Source organism: Lagenorhynchus albirostris, chromosome 9 (genome assembly GCF_949774975.1).
Source record: "Lagenorhynchus albirostris chromosome 9, mLagAlb1.1, whole genome shotgun sequence".
Classification (NCBI taxonomy): Eukaryota; Metazoa; Chordata; class Mammalia; order Artiodactyla; family Delphinidae; genus Lagenorhynchus; species Lagenorhynchus albirostris.
Window position 1 is genome coordinate 12,645,753 of NC_083103.1, and position 19,028 is coordinate 12,664,780.

Sequence of the window (19,028 nt, forward strand, 5' to 3'; positions counted from 1 at the left end):
TCCAGCTCCATAAACTTGTGGCTTACAACTGTAGCGAGAAATATATTTTGACCTGTATATACATATATAACCAAGAGAAAGCTTTCACAAAATATGTATCCTCACTTGATATATTTTCATGAGTGACTAATGGATGATAACCTACAGCCTGAAAAATGTCAAACCCTCTTGTAGCCATTTCTGAAAGATAAGAAGTAGCTCAAGACTGGCCCTGTTGCAGAAAGCTGTTCATTTGCATTGTTGAGCAAAGCAGTGGTTTCCATGCTGGCAGTTCATAAGACACTGACCAGCTTTTCCTGTCCTCACTATTTTAGTTCAAGACCTAGAACTCATGCTGGAGCCAGCCCAGCTCTTCTGTCAATTTTCTTCCACCTTCCTCACTTTGAAATCCAACCAGAACAGAAAAAAGGTGTCCACATTCTTTCACTTCACTTTTCTCATCACTTTGAGTCCGCAGTTTCGTTTTCTGGACCATGTGATGTATTAATAGCATCGTCTTTCCTTGTGTTTTCCAACTCTGGCAATTTCCTGATTACAAATTGCTATTAAAAGGGGTCCCTTCTTTTTTAGTGCTTAACTACCATTAAATAAAGGTGTGACTCTTGGAGGAAAACTTCATAGTTCTTAAATAATTTAGCATAATGTAACTAGTAAGGTTACACCTTTCCAGCCTGTGACAATAAAAGTAGGTACCATTTCTGTTAATAATAGAGTTTATGGCACACGGAGTTTCATATTGACCATTCTTACCAAGTTTATTGCTATGATTTTTGTGATCTAAGAAAGCTCATTTGTTCTACAGAGCCACTCATCAGTGAACACATTCTAGGTAACAGAATTAACCTAATTTACCTCAACCTAATAATACTTCTTTTTTCTACTAGAACACAGTATATATTATAGAAAATTCTAACATTTCTTTTTTTTAATTTTATTTATTTATTTATCTATTTTTGGCTGTGGTGGGTTTTTGTTTCTGTGCAAGGGCTTTAGTTGCGGCGAGCAGGGGCCACTCTTCATCGCGGTGCGCAGGCCTCTCACTGTTGCGGAGCACAGGCTCCAGACGCGCAGGCTCAGTAGTTGTGGCTCACGGGCCTAGTTGCTCCACGGCACTTACATTTCTTTTAATCTTCACAGCTCTTTCCAATTTTGTACCTAAAAACAAAGATAGTCCTGCATTATTTTTTAATATAATCGGCTCATCATTAACCCTAAGCCACAAGAATATACCTTCCTGTGTCTGCACAGAACTCCAACATCAAAAGACATTTATTGTTCAAATGACTTATGCCAGTTTCTAGAGACTAAAAGTAGGTATTTCTTCCAGTAAATGAGGCTTCATGGTTTAAATGAACTTCCATGAAACACACAAGGTCAAATAATGTGGTATAATAAAGAGTATATCTGATCTTTTTCCCCTATTCCTGGCATAGAGATTATAGAACCCTTGTAGTTTCCTGAGTGAAAGAAATCTTTGTTATGCTAATAAGGTGACTCTTGGCAGGGGGGCCCTTAGATAGCTTCAGGATAGGGCTAGTCCCCAGGAAGACCCACCCTGTGATGGTGAATATAGGGTTAGAACTTTGGGCCAGAAGGACAGGGCAGGGGGCTTGAGATTGAGTTCACTCACAGTCACAGTGGCCAGTGAGTCAATCAACCATGCCTATGTAATCAAGTCCCAGTAAAAACTGGACACTAAGGCTGAATAGAGCTTCCTGGTTGGAGAACACATTAATGTGTTGGGAGGGTGACATGAGGACTCCACAGAGAGACAGCATGGGAGCTCTGTGCTCCCTCCCACACCTCACCTTGTATCTTTTTTTTTAAATAAATATTTGGCTGCGCTGGGTCTTAGTTGTGGTATGTGGAATCCTCATTGCCGCGTTCAGGATCTTTTAGTTGCAGCATGTGGGATCCAGCTCCCTGATCAGGATTGAACCTGGGCCCCCTGCATTGGGAACGCAGAGTCCCAACCACTGGACCACCAGGGAAGTCCCTCACCTTGTGTCCTTTATAATAAAACTGGAATCATAAGTATAGTGCTTTCCTGAGTTCTGTGAATGCTTCTAGAGAATTCAAAAATGTGAGGAGGTCGTGGGAACCCCTGATATTATAGCCAGAAAGAAGTGTGAGTGGCATGGGGACCTCATGTGGAGCTGGCTTCTGTAGTAAGGGCAGTCTTGTGTGGGACTGAGCCCTTAAACCTGATTGTTACCTCCTGGGGCTTATCCCCAGAATTGAATTGATCAAAGTACACCCAGTTGGGAGTGAGACAATAATGACTGTTGACCTAAAAAATATATACTGCCAGTTATTTCTCCAGCAAAGATAGATTTATTCGGAATCATCAGACAATTGCAATCCAGGGTCTTGCAACCAAGGCATGCCATGTGCAAGTCCCCCCAGGGCAAGGGAAGGAGCGAGGAAGGGGGGGGAGTTGGGAGAGCTATAGTAAACAAAGCACTTGGCTTTTCATTGGCTGAGTCCTTGCTAGGAAAGAAGAGTTTTCTTCCTATTGAGCTCTGCTATCATCCCAGGGCATGAGAGCTCCCAGTCCTAGTCTCCCAAGACTATTTAATTGAGTTTTGCTTTTTTTTTTTTTTTTACATTTATTTATTTTTGGCTGCGTTGGGTTTTCTCTAGTTGTGGCGAGCGGGGGCTACTCTTCATTGTGGTGAGCCAATTCTTATTGCCGTGGCTTCTCTTGTTGCAGAGCACGAGCTCTAGGCACACGGACTTCAGTAGTTGTGGCATGCAGACTCAGTAGTTGTGGCTCGCGGGCTCTAGAGTGCAGGCTCAGTAGTTGTGGCGCATGGGCTTAGTTGCTCCGCGGCATGTGGGATCTTCCCGGACCAGGGCTCGAACCTGTGTCCCCTGCATTGGCAGGCGGATTCTTCACCACTGCGCCACCAGGGAAGTCTGAGGTTTCAGTTTATTAATTTCTTACATGATAAAATTTAGATGAATTAACACACACAACCCTAAAACTTCATTCTACACTGCTGAAGCTGGGATTTCTGTGGACAGTCTTCCTCTGCAGCATATCTCATGTTGAAGTTCCAAAAGCCAGAGCTTTAATATGGATTAGGAAGGTTGGCTTTTGAAATTAACATCAAATACAGAGTAAAGACATCGCCCACCAGTCGTGATTATAACTAAATATATTTGAAAATGCATGTTTATTTAAATGATTGTTCTTCCCAGGTTTCACTTGTCAAATGTAAGCTCTGATAATTTGATTTTACTAATTCCAGAGCTGTTTAGGTCCCCGGCAATCAAAGAGCAGGCCTAATTTTTCTTTAAAGGGAGTGACTGACCATGTTTACTCACCCTGTGTGGAGACGTAAAAAAAAAAAAAGCCAGATAAGTAGTTTAGGTTTTATAATCTACACAGTTCTCTGTCACATATTCTTTTTTTTAATTGATTACTTATTGAAGTATAATAGATTTACAATGTTGTGTTAATTACCGCTACACAGCAAAGTGATTCAGTTATACGTACATACATATATATAAACATACATATACACAATCTTTTTTTTACTCTTTACCATCATGGTTTATCACAGGATTTTTTTTTTTTTTTTTTGGCTGTGTTGGATCTTCGTTGCAGTGCACAGCCTTCCCATTGCAGTGGCTTCTCTTGTTATGGAGCACAGGCTCTAGGTGCAAGGGCTTCAGTAGTTGAAGCACACGGGCTCAGTTGTTGCAGCACGCTGTCCCCAGAGCACACGGGCTTCAGTAGTTGCAGCATGTGGGCTCAGTAGCCGTGGCACATGGGCTTAGCTGCTCCACGGCATGTGGGATCTTCCCGAACCAGGGCTTGGACCCATGTCCCCTGCATTGGCAGGTGGATTCTTAACCACGGCACCACCAGGGCAGTCCTCTGTCAGACATTCTTTTGTTTTGTTTGTTCAAACCTTTAAAAGGTAGGCCTGGGATTTCCCCAGTGGTACAGTGGTTAAGACACCATGCTTCCACTACAGGGGCGTGTGTTCAATCCCTGGTTGGGGGAAGTAAGATCCCACATGCCATGCTGCACAGCCAAAAAAAAAATTTTTTTAATAAATAAATAAAAAGCAGGCGTAATTTAGCCATGATTTGTGCATTCTTGGTTCAGATCCTAATACCTTCTCTGAGGCCAAAAACAGTAAAACATGTCTCTAAAGCCAGTGGTTCTCAACCCTGGCTAAGCATTAAAATAAAGAGCTTTTTAAAATAAAATTGATATGAGCCCTGCACTCTCAGCCCTGATTCAGATTCTTATATTGCTTTAATACCCTCCAGATGGTTCTCTAAACAGCTGGGGTCGAGAACCCTGGCTACAAACATTAAGAGCTACCTCCAAAAATATAAATTTCCCCCAAGGAAAACAGCCTTTCACATTTCTATGCATTGTGGTTTAGCTCATAATCTCACTTGTTTACAGCCAGTTTTATAATAGGATCTGGACTTTCATGTAAACAAAATGCTCATTAGTAGTAATAATAGCTACTATAGAATAATTGCTTATTTTGTTCCTGGCTGCATTACAAAGAGCTTAAAACTATGATGTAATTTAAACTTCACAACAACTCTATGGATACTATCACTAACATTTTACAGTTGCAGAAACAAGTTTAGGGATGTTAAGAAACTTGTGAGAGGGCTTCCCTGGTGGCACAGTGGTTAAGAATCTGCCTGCCAATGCAGGAGGCATGGGTTCGAGCCCTGGTCCGGGAAGATCCCACATGCCGCGGAGCAGCTAAGCCGTGCACCCCCACTACTGAGCCTGTGCTCTAGAACCCAAGAGCCACAACTACTGAGCCCGCACGCCTAGAGCCCATGCTCTGCAACAAGTGAAGCCACCGCAATGAGAAGCCTGCGCACCACAACTAGAGAAAGCCCGTGTGCAGCAACGAAGACCCAACACAGCCAAAAATAAATGAAATAAATTTGTTTTAAAAAAAGAAACTTGTCATAGCAATCACATCTGGAAGGTGCTGGGGTTGAGTTTTGAATCCAGATGTTTGGCTTCAAAACTCCTATGTACAACTACTGTGTATCAACTACTTCTTTTAATAAATAAATGAAAAAAAGAAAGGAAGAGAGAAAGAAATCATTGGTGACAGCTTCAAAACAGCATATTCTCCCCTGCTTCTAGCTGTTAATTTTTCAGAAGTCTTGGGAGTCTAATCTCAAACCACTCTAATCCAGATATTCCTCCCATAGGTAAGAAAAGGAAAGAAGTCTTGCTACTTATTTCTAGTTTGTATATATTCAAGCACTATATTCATTCAAAAACTGAGTGCTTGTGTTCCAGAAAGTGCATTTCAATACTGGGAACAAAACAGACAAGTCACTGCTTTCATGGCTTTTGCACTCAGCAACCAATTTAAGGGTTCATCTATAAATGAGGAATATGATCTATAAATTAGGAATAATGATATCTACCCTATAAAGTTGTGAGAATCAAATGCAATTCTACATATAAAGTCCTTAGACGGTACCTGACACATAGTAAGTGGTCAATAAATGTTACATATTATTAGCATGCTCTAGCAAGAACTGAGTGAGCGCTGGGAATATAAAAATATATACCACTGGGGACCTCCCTGGCTGTCCAGTGGTTAAGTCTCTGAGCTTCCAATGTAGGGGGGTGTGGGTTCAATCCCTGGTGGGAGGTGCGGCCAAAAATATACCACTGGATTTCTTAAACTCAATTTAGAAGTGGGAGACGAGTATCAACGGTAAGTCAAGTTGCTAGGGAGGGGCTCAGCATTGAGATAAAAGGTTCAGAGATGTTATGCCTGCAACGGGTCTTGAGGAAGGAAAATAATTTTGCCACACGATGCCGTAGTTTTTCCAACTAGTGTTAAGGAATAAAGGTGAGAGAACCGCTCCGAGTGGCTGGCTCCAGAATGGGACAGGGGAGAGGAGAGTGCTAAAGGAAGATAAATCTATGAAAGCGGCCACGTTGGGAAGGCTCCTGTATCCCATCACAATTTAGGCTCTACCCTCGTATGCACTATGTCGTGATATTTTTCCACTTGATAAGCCACACGATGAGACGTCATCTTTGTGCCCCAAGAAAAACTTCACAAAACCATAAAAGACCTACTATTTTACCTAATGTTCAATGTTATATCCAAAGTAAGCCACAATAATCAGGGCGAAACTTGGGAAAGGGCCTGGAAAGCAGCACAGCTTCCTGGACGACAAACGACAAGAAACACATAGGCAAGAACGGGTACAAAATGGAGGACAAGACGGTAGAGAAAAGACTCCGCAAAAACCGCATGGGTGGAGCCTGACGTAATTGGAAGCAAGTCTAAACTCACATCCTTCCGTACTATTCGCTTGACTCTGACCCTTTTTCCTTGTCCATTGGCTACCGGGTTCTTCAATGTGTCAAAACAGCCAATCGTCTAGCCCCGTGGGTAAAGTCCTCCTTCCCCCCCGGGGGAGGAGCCAGAAGAGTGTACGGGGCCCAAGGCGCTTGCGCGGGCGCACGCTCCGCCGGTTAAAAGCGGATCCTTCTAGGAGGCGGTGTCGCAGTGTATGAATATTGATTACGTAGCGTCGCGCCGAACGCCCGCCCCTCTAGGTTGCCCGACGCTCGCAGCTCGCGTTCGGGCTCGCGATGGGGAAGAAGTCCCGGGCGGTACCCGGCCGTAGGCCTATCCTGCAGCTCTCTCCGCCAGGTCCGCGGAGCAGCACGCCGGGACGGGACCCAGATCCGGAACCCGACACCGAGCCGGACTCGGCGGCGGCGGCGGCGGCGCCCAGCCAGCCAGCCCCGGCGACGCCGACGACAACGACCGCGGTCACTGCCGCCGCGGCTCCGGACGACTCACCTTCAGAAGGTAAGCGTGCGCGAGGGGCCGCGGCGCCTAGGTGGGGCGTCCGAAACTCGAGCTCGGGGCTCGCGGCCTAGGCCTCTCGGGCGAGTCCTAGGAGAAAGAGAAACCCGGGCGGGCGGCGTCCGCATCCGAGGCCTGTTGCGTGCGGCCTGCGGTGAGGACGGCTGTGAGCCCAAAGCTGCGGAAGGGGCGGCGGAGCCGTGTGCGCCCGGCCGGAGCCGACCCAGAGGCGCCATCTCTGGTGCAGGGATTGGCCCAGGCGCCCAGTCTGCTCAACGTCTATTCTTGGCTTTGAATAATTTACGGGGTAAATGTGAGAGTATGCGTTTCCGCGTCCTAGGTTTGGTGACCGTGGAACCTGCCGTTTCCTACACGGCATCGGCTTTTCCTTTTCGTTTTTGTTGAAATTGAGAGAGACCCTTTAGAAGTGAGCATACCATTTTTATTATGCCAGCTAAAATGTAAGTAACCCCTAGTTGGCAGGTTTCCCAAAAATCCCTGGAGAGGTGGTGTTTGTGGGTTCCCAAGTACTTGTGTTTATCCCTAGAATGGTACTTGGGTTAAGAATAACCGGACTGGGCTATACTGCAGGGGCCAGACGCCGGAAAAGCCCCGACCATTTCAGGTTTAAAAAACAAAAAAAAATCACGTTGGGTGGCTCTTGCGAAAAAAATGCTCTAGTTGTGCTTTTCGTAAAAGCCTTCTGGTAGCCTGGAGAAGATTTATTCTGTGTGTGTGTTTTAACTTTGGATTATTTCAGATGTAATTTTTATATACGGTGTTTAAATTCTTAATGTTAAAGCCACTAGGCAGATGGAAGATTCTAGTTATACTGGTTTTCTTTATTTGGGTTAGTGATGAGTTACAGCTACCCTGTTTTTAAATTGATGAAATCTAGACTTGAGAAGTCACAGATTGTTTTGTCACCTGTATAGTTTTTTCTGTGTTCCGTCGTCTGACTGTAGTTTTCTTTTGTTTGCTTTTTTAAATTCAGATGAACAGGAGGTGGTGGTGGAGGTTCCTAGAGTTCAGAATCCTCCCAAACCAGTCATGACCACCAGGCCCACTGCCGTTAAAGCAACAGGTATAGTTTTTTTTTTCATCTTTTCTACATTAGGATCAAACCGTGTTTGTATATAGTGTTTTGATGAATGTTTCAGTGTTGCTAATTTATATTCCTCCCATAAAATGGAAATTTTAAATCTTTGTGAGGGCTTGTTGGTATATATACTTTAACCAATGTAAAAGAAATTTTTTTTATTTGTTTATTTATGGCTGCGTTGGGTCTTCATTGCTGCGCACGGGCTTTCTCTAGCTGCAGGGAGCGGGGGCTCCTCTTCGTTGTGGTGCACAGGCCTCTCACTGCGGTGCCTTCTCTTGTTGCGGAGCACGGGCTCTAGGCACGCGGGCTTCGGTAGTTGTGGTGCGTGGGCTCTAGAGCGCAGGCTCAGAAGTTGTGGCACACGGGCTTAGTTGCTCTGCGGCATGTGGGATCTTCCCAGACCGGGACTGAAACCCATGTCCCCTGCATTGGCAGGCGGATTCTTAACCGCTGCGACACCAGGGAAGTCCCTTAACCAATGTAAAATTTGCTGTTCCCTTTTCTCTGTACCCAAATTACTTTGTACTACTTTTTCTACTGATGCTTTTGTAACTAGTTTTCTAGCTCCCCATTATCTTGGCATTCTTTAGGGACACCAACAGTGTCTTTTCATTGTGTTATTTCTCTAACACACAGCTTTGATTGGTACCTAGCAAATGTTTGTGCAGCTGAAAATTGCTCTTATTGATTATTTTTTAAGCATGAAGGAATATTTGCAGTGATGGTTTTGTAGACAAACCTGGGTTCAAATCACCACTCTAGCATTCATACTAAAACCTCAGGACATCATTTATCTGTAAAATAGATCTTACAGCCCTAAGTTATTTTGATGATTAAATTGAACAATATATATGTTTCTAACACAGCAAGTGCCAAGAATGTTAGTTTTCTCTACTCTTTATGTATCTTGAAAGATTAAAATATGTTTTGATACTAAATATTCTATAATTGGTAGTAATTTTATTCTTCTGAATTTGCAGGACTTTTTGTACTATGTGACACCTGAAATAATAGATGCTTGTTCCCCCCTACCCCGTATTTGCCACTTAAAAAAAAAGTATGGGTTGGAAAAGGTAAAACTACATTGTGAGAGAAATTCCAGAACTAGGAAATAGCATTTTGTATTTGTAAACTACATATATTATTTCATTTGGGTCTTCTAAGGATTATGTGCGATGGATAGAATTTAAATGTTCTACGAGAAATTTCCTTGGTTGCAGTGTCACTCAGCACTTCAGACCTTTATGTGCCTTGTGAACAGAACTCTTCATTCTGTTCAGCTTCATCCTGCGGCGTAAGAATATATCAGCTTTACACTCCATCCCTCCCCACTGCCGTTGGCAACCACAGGTCTGTTCTCTATGTCAGTGAGTCTGTTTCTGTTTCGTAGGTAGGTTCATTTATGTCATATTTTGGATTCCACATATAGGTGATATCATGTAGTGTTTGTCTCTTTCTGACTTGCTTCACTTAGTATGATGGTCTCTAGTTCCGTCCATGTTGCTGCAAATGGCATTATTTCTTTTTTTTTTTTTTTTTTTTTAATTGCGGTGCGCGGGCCCCTCACCGCTGCGGCTTTTCCCGTCGCGGAGCACAGGCTCCGGGCGCACAGGCCTGGCGGCCATGGCTCATGGGCCCAGCCGCTCTGTGGCATGCGGCATCCTCCTGGACCGGGGCGCGAACCTGCGTCCCCTGCATCGGCGGGCGGACCCTCTACCACTGCGCCACCAGGGAAGCCCCCTTTTTTTTTTTTTTTTTTAAATAGCTGAGTGGTATTGCATTGTATATATGTGCCACATTTTCTTTATCCATTCTTCTGTCAGTGGACATTTAGGTTTCTCAGATATTCTGTTTCTTCTTGACTCAGTTTTGGTTATTTGCATCTTTCTAGGAATTTGTCTATTTTAACAAAGTTGTCTATTTGTTGCTATAATTAGTTCAGAATATTCTCTCATAATCTGTAAGGTCAGTTATGAAGTCCATTCTTTCATTTCTGGCTTTGGTAATTTGTGTCTTGTCTCTTATTTTTTGTGGTTAATATAGCTAAGTTTTGTCAATTTTGTTGGCCTTTTCCTAGCATCAAATTTGGTTTCGTTGATTATCTGTATTAATTTTTTTGTGTCATTGATTTCTGCTTTTAATATTTATCATTTCTTTCCTTCTATTTGCTTTATAATTGTTTGCTCATTTTTTTCTAGTTTCCTATGGTGAACGCTTGAGTTGTTGGGTTGAGATACCTCTTTTCTTTTTTGACTTAAGGCAATAAATTCTCCTCTAAGCAAAAAAAAAGAAAAAAAAGAATATATCAGCTTTATTCATTTCTTACTTACTAGTTGGTATACGCATAGGAAAAAGTTGAATGAAAACAAAAGGGAAGCAATTTTCCATTATTATTTGCATGGCTTTGTGAAACTGTAGATACTCAAGAATTGATATATATATGTATATATTTTTTAAATTAATTTATTTTATTTATTTTTGGCTGCGTTGGGTCTTCTTTGCTGTACCCGGGCTTTCTGTAGTTGTGGCGAGCGGGGGCTACTCTTTGTTGCAGTACACGGGCTTCTCATTGCAGTGGCTTCTCTTCTGATGCATGGGCTCTAGAGCGCAGGCTCAGTAGTTGTGGCGTACGGGCTTAGTTGCTCCACGGCTTAGTTGCTCCACGGCACGTGGGATCTTCCCGGACCAGGGGTTGAACCCGTGTTCCCTGCATTGGCAGATGGATTCTTAACCACTGCGCCACCAGGGAAGTCCCTTGATATATTTTTTTAAAGATGATTTTAGTTAAAGAATTTACTTTTATCACTATAAACATGCTGAATTTCTTTGCACAAAAATGAAATTTAAATGAAATTTTAAGTTATTAAAATATGCTTTTATAATATAGTAGAGAAGCATATGTAGTATTTTTATGCTAACAGATATTATGGTAAATGCATTTGAAATTATCTAAGGGAAAATTTAGAATAAGTTCTGTTAAATTAGGCCAACAGACTACCATGATAGTCAACAGTATTTAAGCATCTTCTAGAAAAGGGTATTTAATGTGGTTCCATAGATGAGTGTCAGACATCTGTGAATCCCCTGAAATTGCACACTCAAGTGTGTCTTCCTGAGAGAAGGTCCACAGCTTTTATCATTTTGATTGTTAATAGCTTTCTGTGACCAAAAGAGTTAAAAATCACTGTTCAGTGTTATGAAGAAATAGTTTCTAAGGGGCATAAGGCACAGTTACTGTTTGAAGCTTATCAGGAAAGTAAAGTATATATCTAAGAAATAAATAATTTACTGCCCGATATCATTAGTTAATTTGCAAATTGTGTGGCACCATCCATTAGAGGTAAGCATATTGAGGTTTGAGGAGTCAGTACTCCTCAAAAAAGACTGCTAAGGACTGGCTCTGAAGATTGGCCTTGTTTCCTCTGGCTTCATTTAGCAACAGCTTCTCAGTAGTAGTCTAGAAGCCTGGTCCTGTGAAGCTTTTGGCTTTCTAAGATTATGCAATTTTGTATAGTATTGTGAGATTTTTTTTTAGTGTTATTCTAAATGCATGCCTGTTTTTATTAATGTATAGAATAAGTTTTCAGAGATGTAATTAGAACTTGTTTCATGACTTGATTTTATCTTTTATTCCTTTAGAGTTACCTTTTGTCCCCTTAACATCATTTTATGTAATCCCATAATGGTCTGATTAATCATAAAGTGATATTGCATCTGGCACTGTGCTGGAATTTGCTTTTCCCATCCCCTGTTTGAGAACATTTGAGTTGCTTACAGTTTTTGGTTATTTAAATGAGGCTCTTAAAAGCTTTGTGCAAAACAATTTTTGTAATTATTTCTTAGGGTTATATTCTCAGAGATGAGATTATCTAGCTATAAGAAACTTTAAGAGTTTTGTAGTTCTTGGTATATGTTACCAGATTGTTCTTAAATATTGTATCAGTTTATGGTGTCGCTAACAGTATTAAGTATGTGTCTTTCCCCCAAATGCTGCGTTTAATCGTTTTCATTTACTTTGCTATTTAATTGTCATTATGTTATCAGGAGTTTGGAAGAGGTTTTAAGTGTGTAATATGAAAAGCTCTGAGTTGAAGAGAAAAAGACTAGGTGGAGCCTTGGCTAAACCTTTTTTTAAAAAATAAATTTATTTATTTTATTTATTTATTTTTGGCTGCATTGGGTCTTCGTTGCTGCCCGCTGTCTTTCTCTAGTTGCGGGGAGCGGGGGACTATGCTTTGTTGCGGTGCGCTGGCTTCTGACTGCGGTGGCTTCTCTTGTTGCAGAGCACGGGCTCTAGGCGCACAGGCCCAGTAGTTGTGGCACACGGGCTTAGTTGCTCTGCAGCGTGTGGGATCTTCCCGGACCAGGGTTTGAACCCGGGTCCCCTGCATTGGCAGGCGGATTCTTAACCACTGCGCCACCAGGCAAGCCCTTGGCTAAACCTATTGCCCTAGAGACCCACTCTGAGCCTGGGGAATTACCCCTGCTTGGGAATTTTGTAGTCAAAATTCCACACGGCTCACCTGGTTGGAACCTTTTACCAAAAGATACAGAATTAAAGAACTAAGGCCAGTGATTATTGTCTCTCAACTAAGAAGTGTGTTTATATAAAAATATAAATTTCCCATCCTCCGCCTTCCCTGAAAAACCCATCAGTGCTAAATACTAAAATGCAGATTTTTTCTGTACAGAAATGTCTTATGTAGTTCTATCTTTATCTCTTGTTCAGAAAATGTGGAAAATTGACTGGTATGACCCCACCCCCAAAATGAGATATAATATATTTGGTAACTGGAAAATGGAGATACTGTGAAATATCCATTTAAGAATCTTCCTAATCAGTTTAAAATAATATTTTGGAAATTGATAGTGTAACAACTTAGCTATATACTAAAAAAATAATGAAGGTGAAATTTATGTGGCTAAAACAATGAATGTGAACTTTTGTATGATAAATGAAGCAATTTGTGTTCATGTTTAGGTGAATCCATGAATTTGTTTACAGAATTATGACAGAGAAAACTAGGTTTTACCTCCTGATAAATCTGTTCAGTTACCAAGGCACTGGAAAATTTAGTCTTATTAATAGCTGCATAGTCTAGCTAGACTTAAATATTTCATATACCTATTATAATAAAATGATATATGAAGAGGGTATATATGCTCACTTAATTGTAACATTAGAGTAGCCATAGGTGATACAAAAGGAAATGGCATAAGCATTGATCAACTAGTAAAAAAGTGTATAATTTCAGGGTTTTTTTAAGAAGGAAATTGCATTGCAGCATCACAGAGGCCATACCTAATACCATTTGAGTGGGAATTTTGGTTTTAGCTGGGTTTTTGTTTAGCTGGGTATTTGTTGCTAACCTAGCATGTTAGGTTCTGTTTTAATTTGTCACTTCTTTTTTGAGGGAAAAAAATCATTGAAAAAGAGCTTTGTTTTTCACTTTGAAAATCTCCTTGTTTCATTTACTAAACCCTAATTGGTTTACTTGTTTGAGATGGACACGTAAAACAACAAATTCTAAAATCAGGATATACTATGTGTTATTTTGACAGAGGGAGTATGAGGTTGAATAATTGAGCATATATTTTGAAAAGGATGTCAAGTTGCTATGCAGATTGATTTTATTAGCTCTAAGTGCATAGTCAGTTTGTACCTCTTTTTGGTAGTTCATTGAAGACTTTTTTGAGGTTCTACAAGTAAACTAAATGGCTAAAGAATCATATTTTCTCTTGGATACTTCCTAGGACTTTTTGACATTGTTATAAACGTTGCTTACCTTTTTGTTTCCAGGAGGTCTGTGCTTACTTGGTGCATATGCTGACAGTGATGATGAAGAGAGTGATGTTTCAGAAAAACCAGCACAGTCTAAGGAAGCAAATGGAAACCAGTCAGCTGATATTGATAGTACATTGGCCAACTTCCTAGCGGTTAGTGGTGTTTTTGTTTGGGTTTTTAGTTATTGAACACTTTGGGATCGGAATTTCAGTTGGTTAGCCTAGTTGTCAATCTATGTCTGTCTCTCCTTTTTTTTTAGTCTCTCCCCATCTCCTCTTTTTGTGACAGTTGTAATGAGAAAAATGGGGAAGAGGAGGGTTTTTTTTGTTTTGTTTTGTTTTGTTTTTTCAGTATGCGGGCCTCTCACTGTTGTGGCCTCTCCCGTTGCTCCGGACACGCAGGCTCAGCGGCCATGGCTCACGGGCCCAGCCACTCCGCAGCATGTGGGACCTTCCCGGACCGGGGCGTGAACCCGTGTCCCCTGCATCGCCAGGCGGACTCTCAACCACTGCGCCACCAGGGAAGCCCAAGAGGAGGGTTTTGACTTGGGAAGCTGAGACTTAAGCTTCTCAAGTCAAAACCCTGTGTGTGTGGGATTTTTTTTTTTTTTAAAAGTGATGGCCATTTTTCTGGTTTAATGTGATTAATGAGTTTGTCACTATTTTCATTCTAAAGGAGATTGATGCTATAACAGCTCCTCAGCCTGTAGCTCCTGTAGGAGCTTCTGCTCCACCTCCAACTCCACCTCGGCCAGAGCCAAAGGAATCAACATCTGCCCTTTCTTCCACTACCCCAAATGGGACAGACTCAACCCAGACTGCAGGGTGGCAGTATGATACTCAGTGTTCACTGGCAGGAGGTAAACTTGATCCTTTGAGTTTTAAAGAAATCTAAAGTGTAGTTCTTAAAGGTGTTCTAGGCATTGAGGTTCCCAAAGGTGAAAGCCTGTGTGCTTTAGCCCCAGACTTTAGAATTCTGGTTTCTTAAATACAGTATTTAGAAAATGAGAACGGCTAGGGTATATTTTTTTCTACTGAAAGATAATTGTTTGCCTTTTAACCAGTAGCAGATTATGCTCGGTAAATAATAAAAGCCATTATTTTAAAAAGTATTTTGGGATTCAGAATACATTTTTCAACTATCAAACTGCTTTTTTAAACCATGTTTGCAAAGATGACTGAGGAGGGGGGAGTGGCCCCCCCAGGGAACATTTGACAGTGTTTGGATTTCTGGCTGTCAGTCACAGCAGAGGGTGGTAGTGGGTGGTGAGAGGAGGGTTTACTGCATCGACTGGGGAGAGGCAAGGATGCTGGTGAACACTACATCGGACTGCCTCCACAACAGAGAAGTGCCCTGCCCAGTTGTTAACAGTGCCGTGTTAGGTTGTTATAGCTTTAGAGTTGACTTGAGATAGAAGGTCAGAGTTGTGTGGGAATATGTGCTTCTTAAAATTTGTTTCATTTTCTTCTAGTTGGAATTGAGATGGGAGATTGGCAGGAGGTCTGGGATGAGAACACAGGATGCTATTATTATTGGAACACACAAACAAATGAAGTGACTTGGGAATTACCCCAGTATCTTGCCACCCAGGTGCAGGGATTACAACATTACCAGCCCAGGTAAGAATAGACTTGAAAAAAAAGTTACTAGAAGGAAATCAGAGTCTTATCTTTTGCTGATAATATTTGCCTTCTGTTTCTCTTGCTAAGTATATTTTTTTTAGTTCCGTAACAGGTGCTGAAGCTAGTTTTGTGGTAAATACAGACATGTATACTAAGGAGAAAAATATTTCAGTTTCCAGTAGTAAAAGTGCACCAGTCATAACCAAGCGAGAAGTTAAAAAGGTCAGTGTTACAACTTACCTCATCTGCTTATTTTCACATCTAAAGAACTTGAATGTTACTCTGTCACAGGTATATAAGCCTTCTGTTAATATTTTACAGCATAGATGTGAAACAGTATACATTTTGTTTCTTAAAGTTTTACATAATCTGTGTCTGTTTATTATATGGCATTTATAGCAGTTACCCAGTTCAGTGGTGCTTTTGGAGCTTTAGGGTGCAATAGAGGCTCCTTGAGTCATTGTGAAGGACATGGGAGCAGCCAAGCAGGCAACGCTTCGGGTCCCCTTCTCTGCTTCAGAATAGTTGTATTTTGGGATTCCACCTTTTTTTTTTTTTAATATAAAGATTGGCTACCTTAAAAACTGCTACTAATAAAACTTGACCATTTTTGTAATCTCATCAGTAAGAAAAGTAAGTTGTACTCTACAGAGAGAATGTGTTGAATTTTAATTTATCTTGAATTTTTGAACGATGACGGAGTTGTATCAAAAAATGCTTTTACAGGGCTTCCCTGGTGGCGCAGTGGTTGAGAGTCCGCCTGCCGATGCAGGGGACACGGACGGGTTCGTGCCCCGGTCCGGTAAGATCCCACATGCCGTGGAGCGGCTGGGCCCGTGAGCCATGGCCGCTGAGCCTGCGCGTCCGGAGCCTGTGCCCTGCAATGGGAGAGGCCACAACAGTGAGAGGCCCGCGTACCGCAAAAAAAAAAATGCTTTTACAGAATAAGTTCACCTTTACACCTGTAAGAGGGAGGTAGAATAAATATCCCAGTGGAGGAGGTAGACACTTTAAATGATAGAAATATTTCACTTTCCTCTGAATCACCTTCACAGCATATTTAAGTTATCTCATCATACAGAAGAGGAAGGTGAAGATTTATCCAGTCATGTGTTGAACTGGCAAGATTCTGATCTTATTTAAATCTGCCTCTGTTTCTTACTAGTCTGCCTTTTGATGTACAGAGAATAGAAGAAAAGATATGTTTGAGTCCCACCCAGAACTGTAATACTGCCTTCCTAAAGTAGCAGTGTTTCCATTATACATGTGTAAAGAAAATGGTACAAACATGTACACTAATCTGATGGGAGTCAGTGGTTTTTAAGAATATCCAGTGACTGAAAATTATGGTCGTTTTTATTTTTATTTTTATTTATTTATTTATTTATTTTTGTGGTGCGCGGGCCTCTCACTGTTGTGACCTCTCGCGTTGTGGAGCACAGGCTCCAGACGTGCAGGCTCAGCGGCCATGGCTCACGGGCCCAGCCGCTCCGCGGCATGTGGGATCTTCCCAGACCGGGGCACGAACCCATGTCCCCTGCATCGGCAGGCGGACTCTCAACCACTGCACCCACCAGGGAAGCCCTATGGTCGTTTTTAACACGAACAATTAAATGTACTGTATATTTAGGTGAGATTTCTTTGAAAGTTAAGCAAAATTATTTTATTCTTTATAGGAAGTGAATGAAGGAATTCAAGCTCTCTCAAATAATGAGGAGGAGAAGAAAGGGGTGGCAGCATCCCTGCTTGCTCCTTTATTGCCTGAGGGAATAAAAGAGGAAGAAGAGAGATGGAGAAGAAAAGTAATTTGTAAAGAAGTAGAGCCAGTTTCAGAAGAGAAAGAAACAAGTACAACAGAAGAAGCAACAATAGTAAAGCCACAAGAAAGTCTATTGGACGGTGTGGAAGACCCTACTCAGGAGGATATTTGCAGTGTTGTTCAGTCTGGAGAAAGTGAAGAGGAAGAAGAACAAGATACCCTGGAGCTGGAGCTGGTTTTGGAAAGGAAAAAAGTAAGTGTTTGAAGTTCTGTTAGATGTATTTTCTTCCTTCGGAACTGTCATACTCTGGGATTGCTGTGCTCAATTTACAGCCATCATTGGGATTTTGTTTTTCTTATCCTTTCACCTAGATATGCTTATGTAATAAAAACTTGAACTATGGAGTTGTAGTTCTTTTGGTCCCTGATGATGCTTTTGGTAGTTGACAACCAATAAAGACTAACGTTGTTATGATTTAAGGATAGATACAGTAAGTAATGTATATCTTTGGTTTAGCTTCTTAACAAACAAACATTGCGAATTCTTGTGATAATTTGGTTTTTAACCCAACAGTTAAAGTACAAGTTGACTTCCAATGATCACCTGTGGTATTGTGTGTATAGTTAAGTGGACCTTATGGGAATTCCCTAGCAGTCCAGTAGTTAGGACTTGGCGCTTTCACTGCCTGGGCCTGGGTTCCATCCCTGGTCAGGGAACTGAAATTCCACAGACTTCTATGCGGCCAAAAAAAAAAAGGAAAAAGAAAAGTGGGCCTTGTGGGAAGATAACAGGAGAGTTTAAGAGGAACCCATTATTTCATGTGCTTTCCTTCTAAGATAAATGGTCCACAGGAAACTTTCTGATTGAGAAGTTGATTTTTACTTATTTTCTGCCCTGATTTTTCTTGGAACAGTTTTATCTACTGCTGCCTTGAGTATATACGAAGCAAAGTCTTAACAGGTGTTATAGCAGTAAATCACTTTGAAGCTTCCCGCTTTTGAAAAATTTGAAGCTATAGAGAGGGACCAGCGAAAGTTGAGCTTTATCCTTTGTGTACATGTATTAGAAAATTTGTTCATGGATCTTTAGAACCTATACCCTTTAAATCAGTATTTGTTAACTGTAATCATGAGTAAACATTTATTGAGTAACAGTAGAATTTGGAGCATAATGATCAATCCTGATGTAAAAATGTATTAAAAAATACTTATTGTCCTCAAAGGATTTAAATTCCAAAAACACATGGCTGTCATTCTTGCTACTCACACAGATAAATGTTGGTAAACAGTTAATTCCTGTTCGTCGTAGGCAGAGCTGCGAGCCTTGGAGGAAGGAGATGGTAGTGTGTCAGGGTCTAGTCCGTGTTCTGATATCAGCCAGCCAGCATCTCAAGATGGAATGCGTAGACTTATGTCTAAAAGAGGAAAATGGAAGATGTTTGTTCGAGCTACCAGTCCAGAATCTACCAGCCGGAGTTCTAGCAAAACTGGACGAGAGACTCCAGAAAATGGAGAAAGTGGTAATTTGTGCTTTAATTAAACTTGAGAGTTGAAAGATGTAGAGGAGAAATCCCTCTTACCCTTTTCTGTTTTCTCTTCAGCAAATAGAAGGATATAGCACTTTTACCCTTTTAGGAAATGCGGGGAAGGAAACTTCTGCCTTTTCCTGCTCCACCTCTGGTGGAGCAGTAAGAAATTGAGAGGCTAGAATCCATCGGGCTGTGTATTCACTACTGATTCGGAATAACTTCTCCCTCAAAAACAAAAAAATGAGATTGGGTCTCTCCCTCCCTTTTCTTTTTATCACCCACTACAGTAATTGTCATGATAATCTGCATAAAGACCGTGGATTCTCTTTACCTCTCTATTACCAGTTGGTAAACACGGCAGGCAAGGCCCACCTCTGGCAAACCCAGCC

At 41.5% G+C, this 19,028-nt stretch overlaps 1 protein-coding gene and 1 long non-coding RNA gene across 2 annotated transcripts in view; one reads left to right on the plus strand and one right to left on the minus strand.

The window, feature by feature from the left end:
- Window positions 1-847: 847 nt before the first annotated feature.
- LOC132525796 (uncharacterized) lies at window positions 848-7,149 on the minus strand. The gene is made up of 2 exons (XR_009542362.1): window positions 6,837-7,149; window positions 848-1,155 (listed from the first exon to the last, which is right to left on the minus strand). It is a non-coding gene; the product is annotated as an uncharacterized LOC132525796 (long non-coding RNA).
- The window catches only part of FNBP4 (formin binding protein 4), a 38,186-nt gene continuing 25,749 nt past the window's right edge, over window positions 6,592-19,028 (plus strand). Inside the window, exons 1-8 of the mRNA XM_060159141.1 lie at window positions 6,592-6,845; window positions 7,837-7,926; window positions 13,745-13,881; window positions 14,405-14,588; window positions 15,201-15,348; window positions 15,453-15,573; window positions 17,028-17,363; window positions 18,420-18,630. Of these exons, the coding sequence (XP_060015124.1) occupies window positions 6,623-6,845; window positions 7,837-7,926; window positions 13,745-13,881; window positions 14,405-14,588; window positions 15,201-15,348; window positions 15,453-15,573; window positions 17,028-17,363; window positions 18,420-18,630 (1,450 nt within the window). The 5' untranslated portion in view covers window positions 6,592-6,622. The remainder of the gene's footprint in view (window positions 6,846-7,836; window positions 7,927-13,744; window positions 13,882-14,404; window positions 14,589-15,200; window positions 15,349-15,452; window positions 15,574-17,027; window positions 17,364-18,419; window positions 18,631-19,028) is intronic.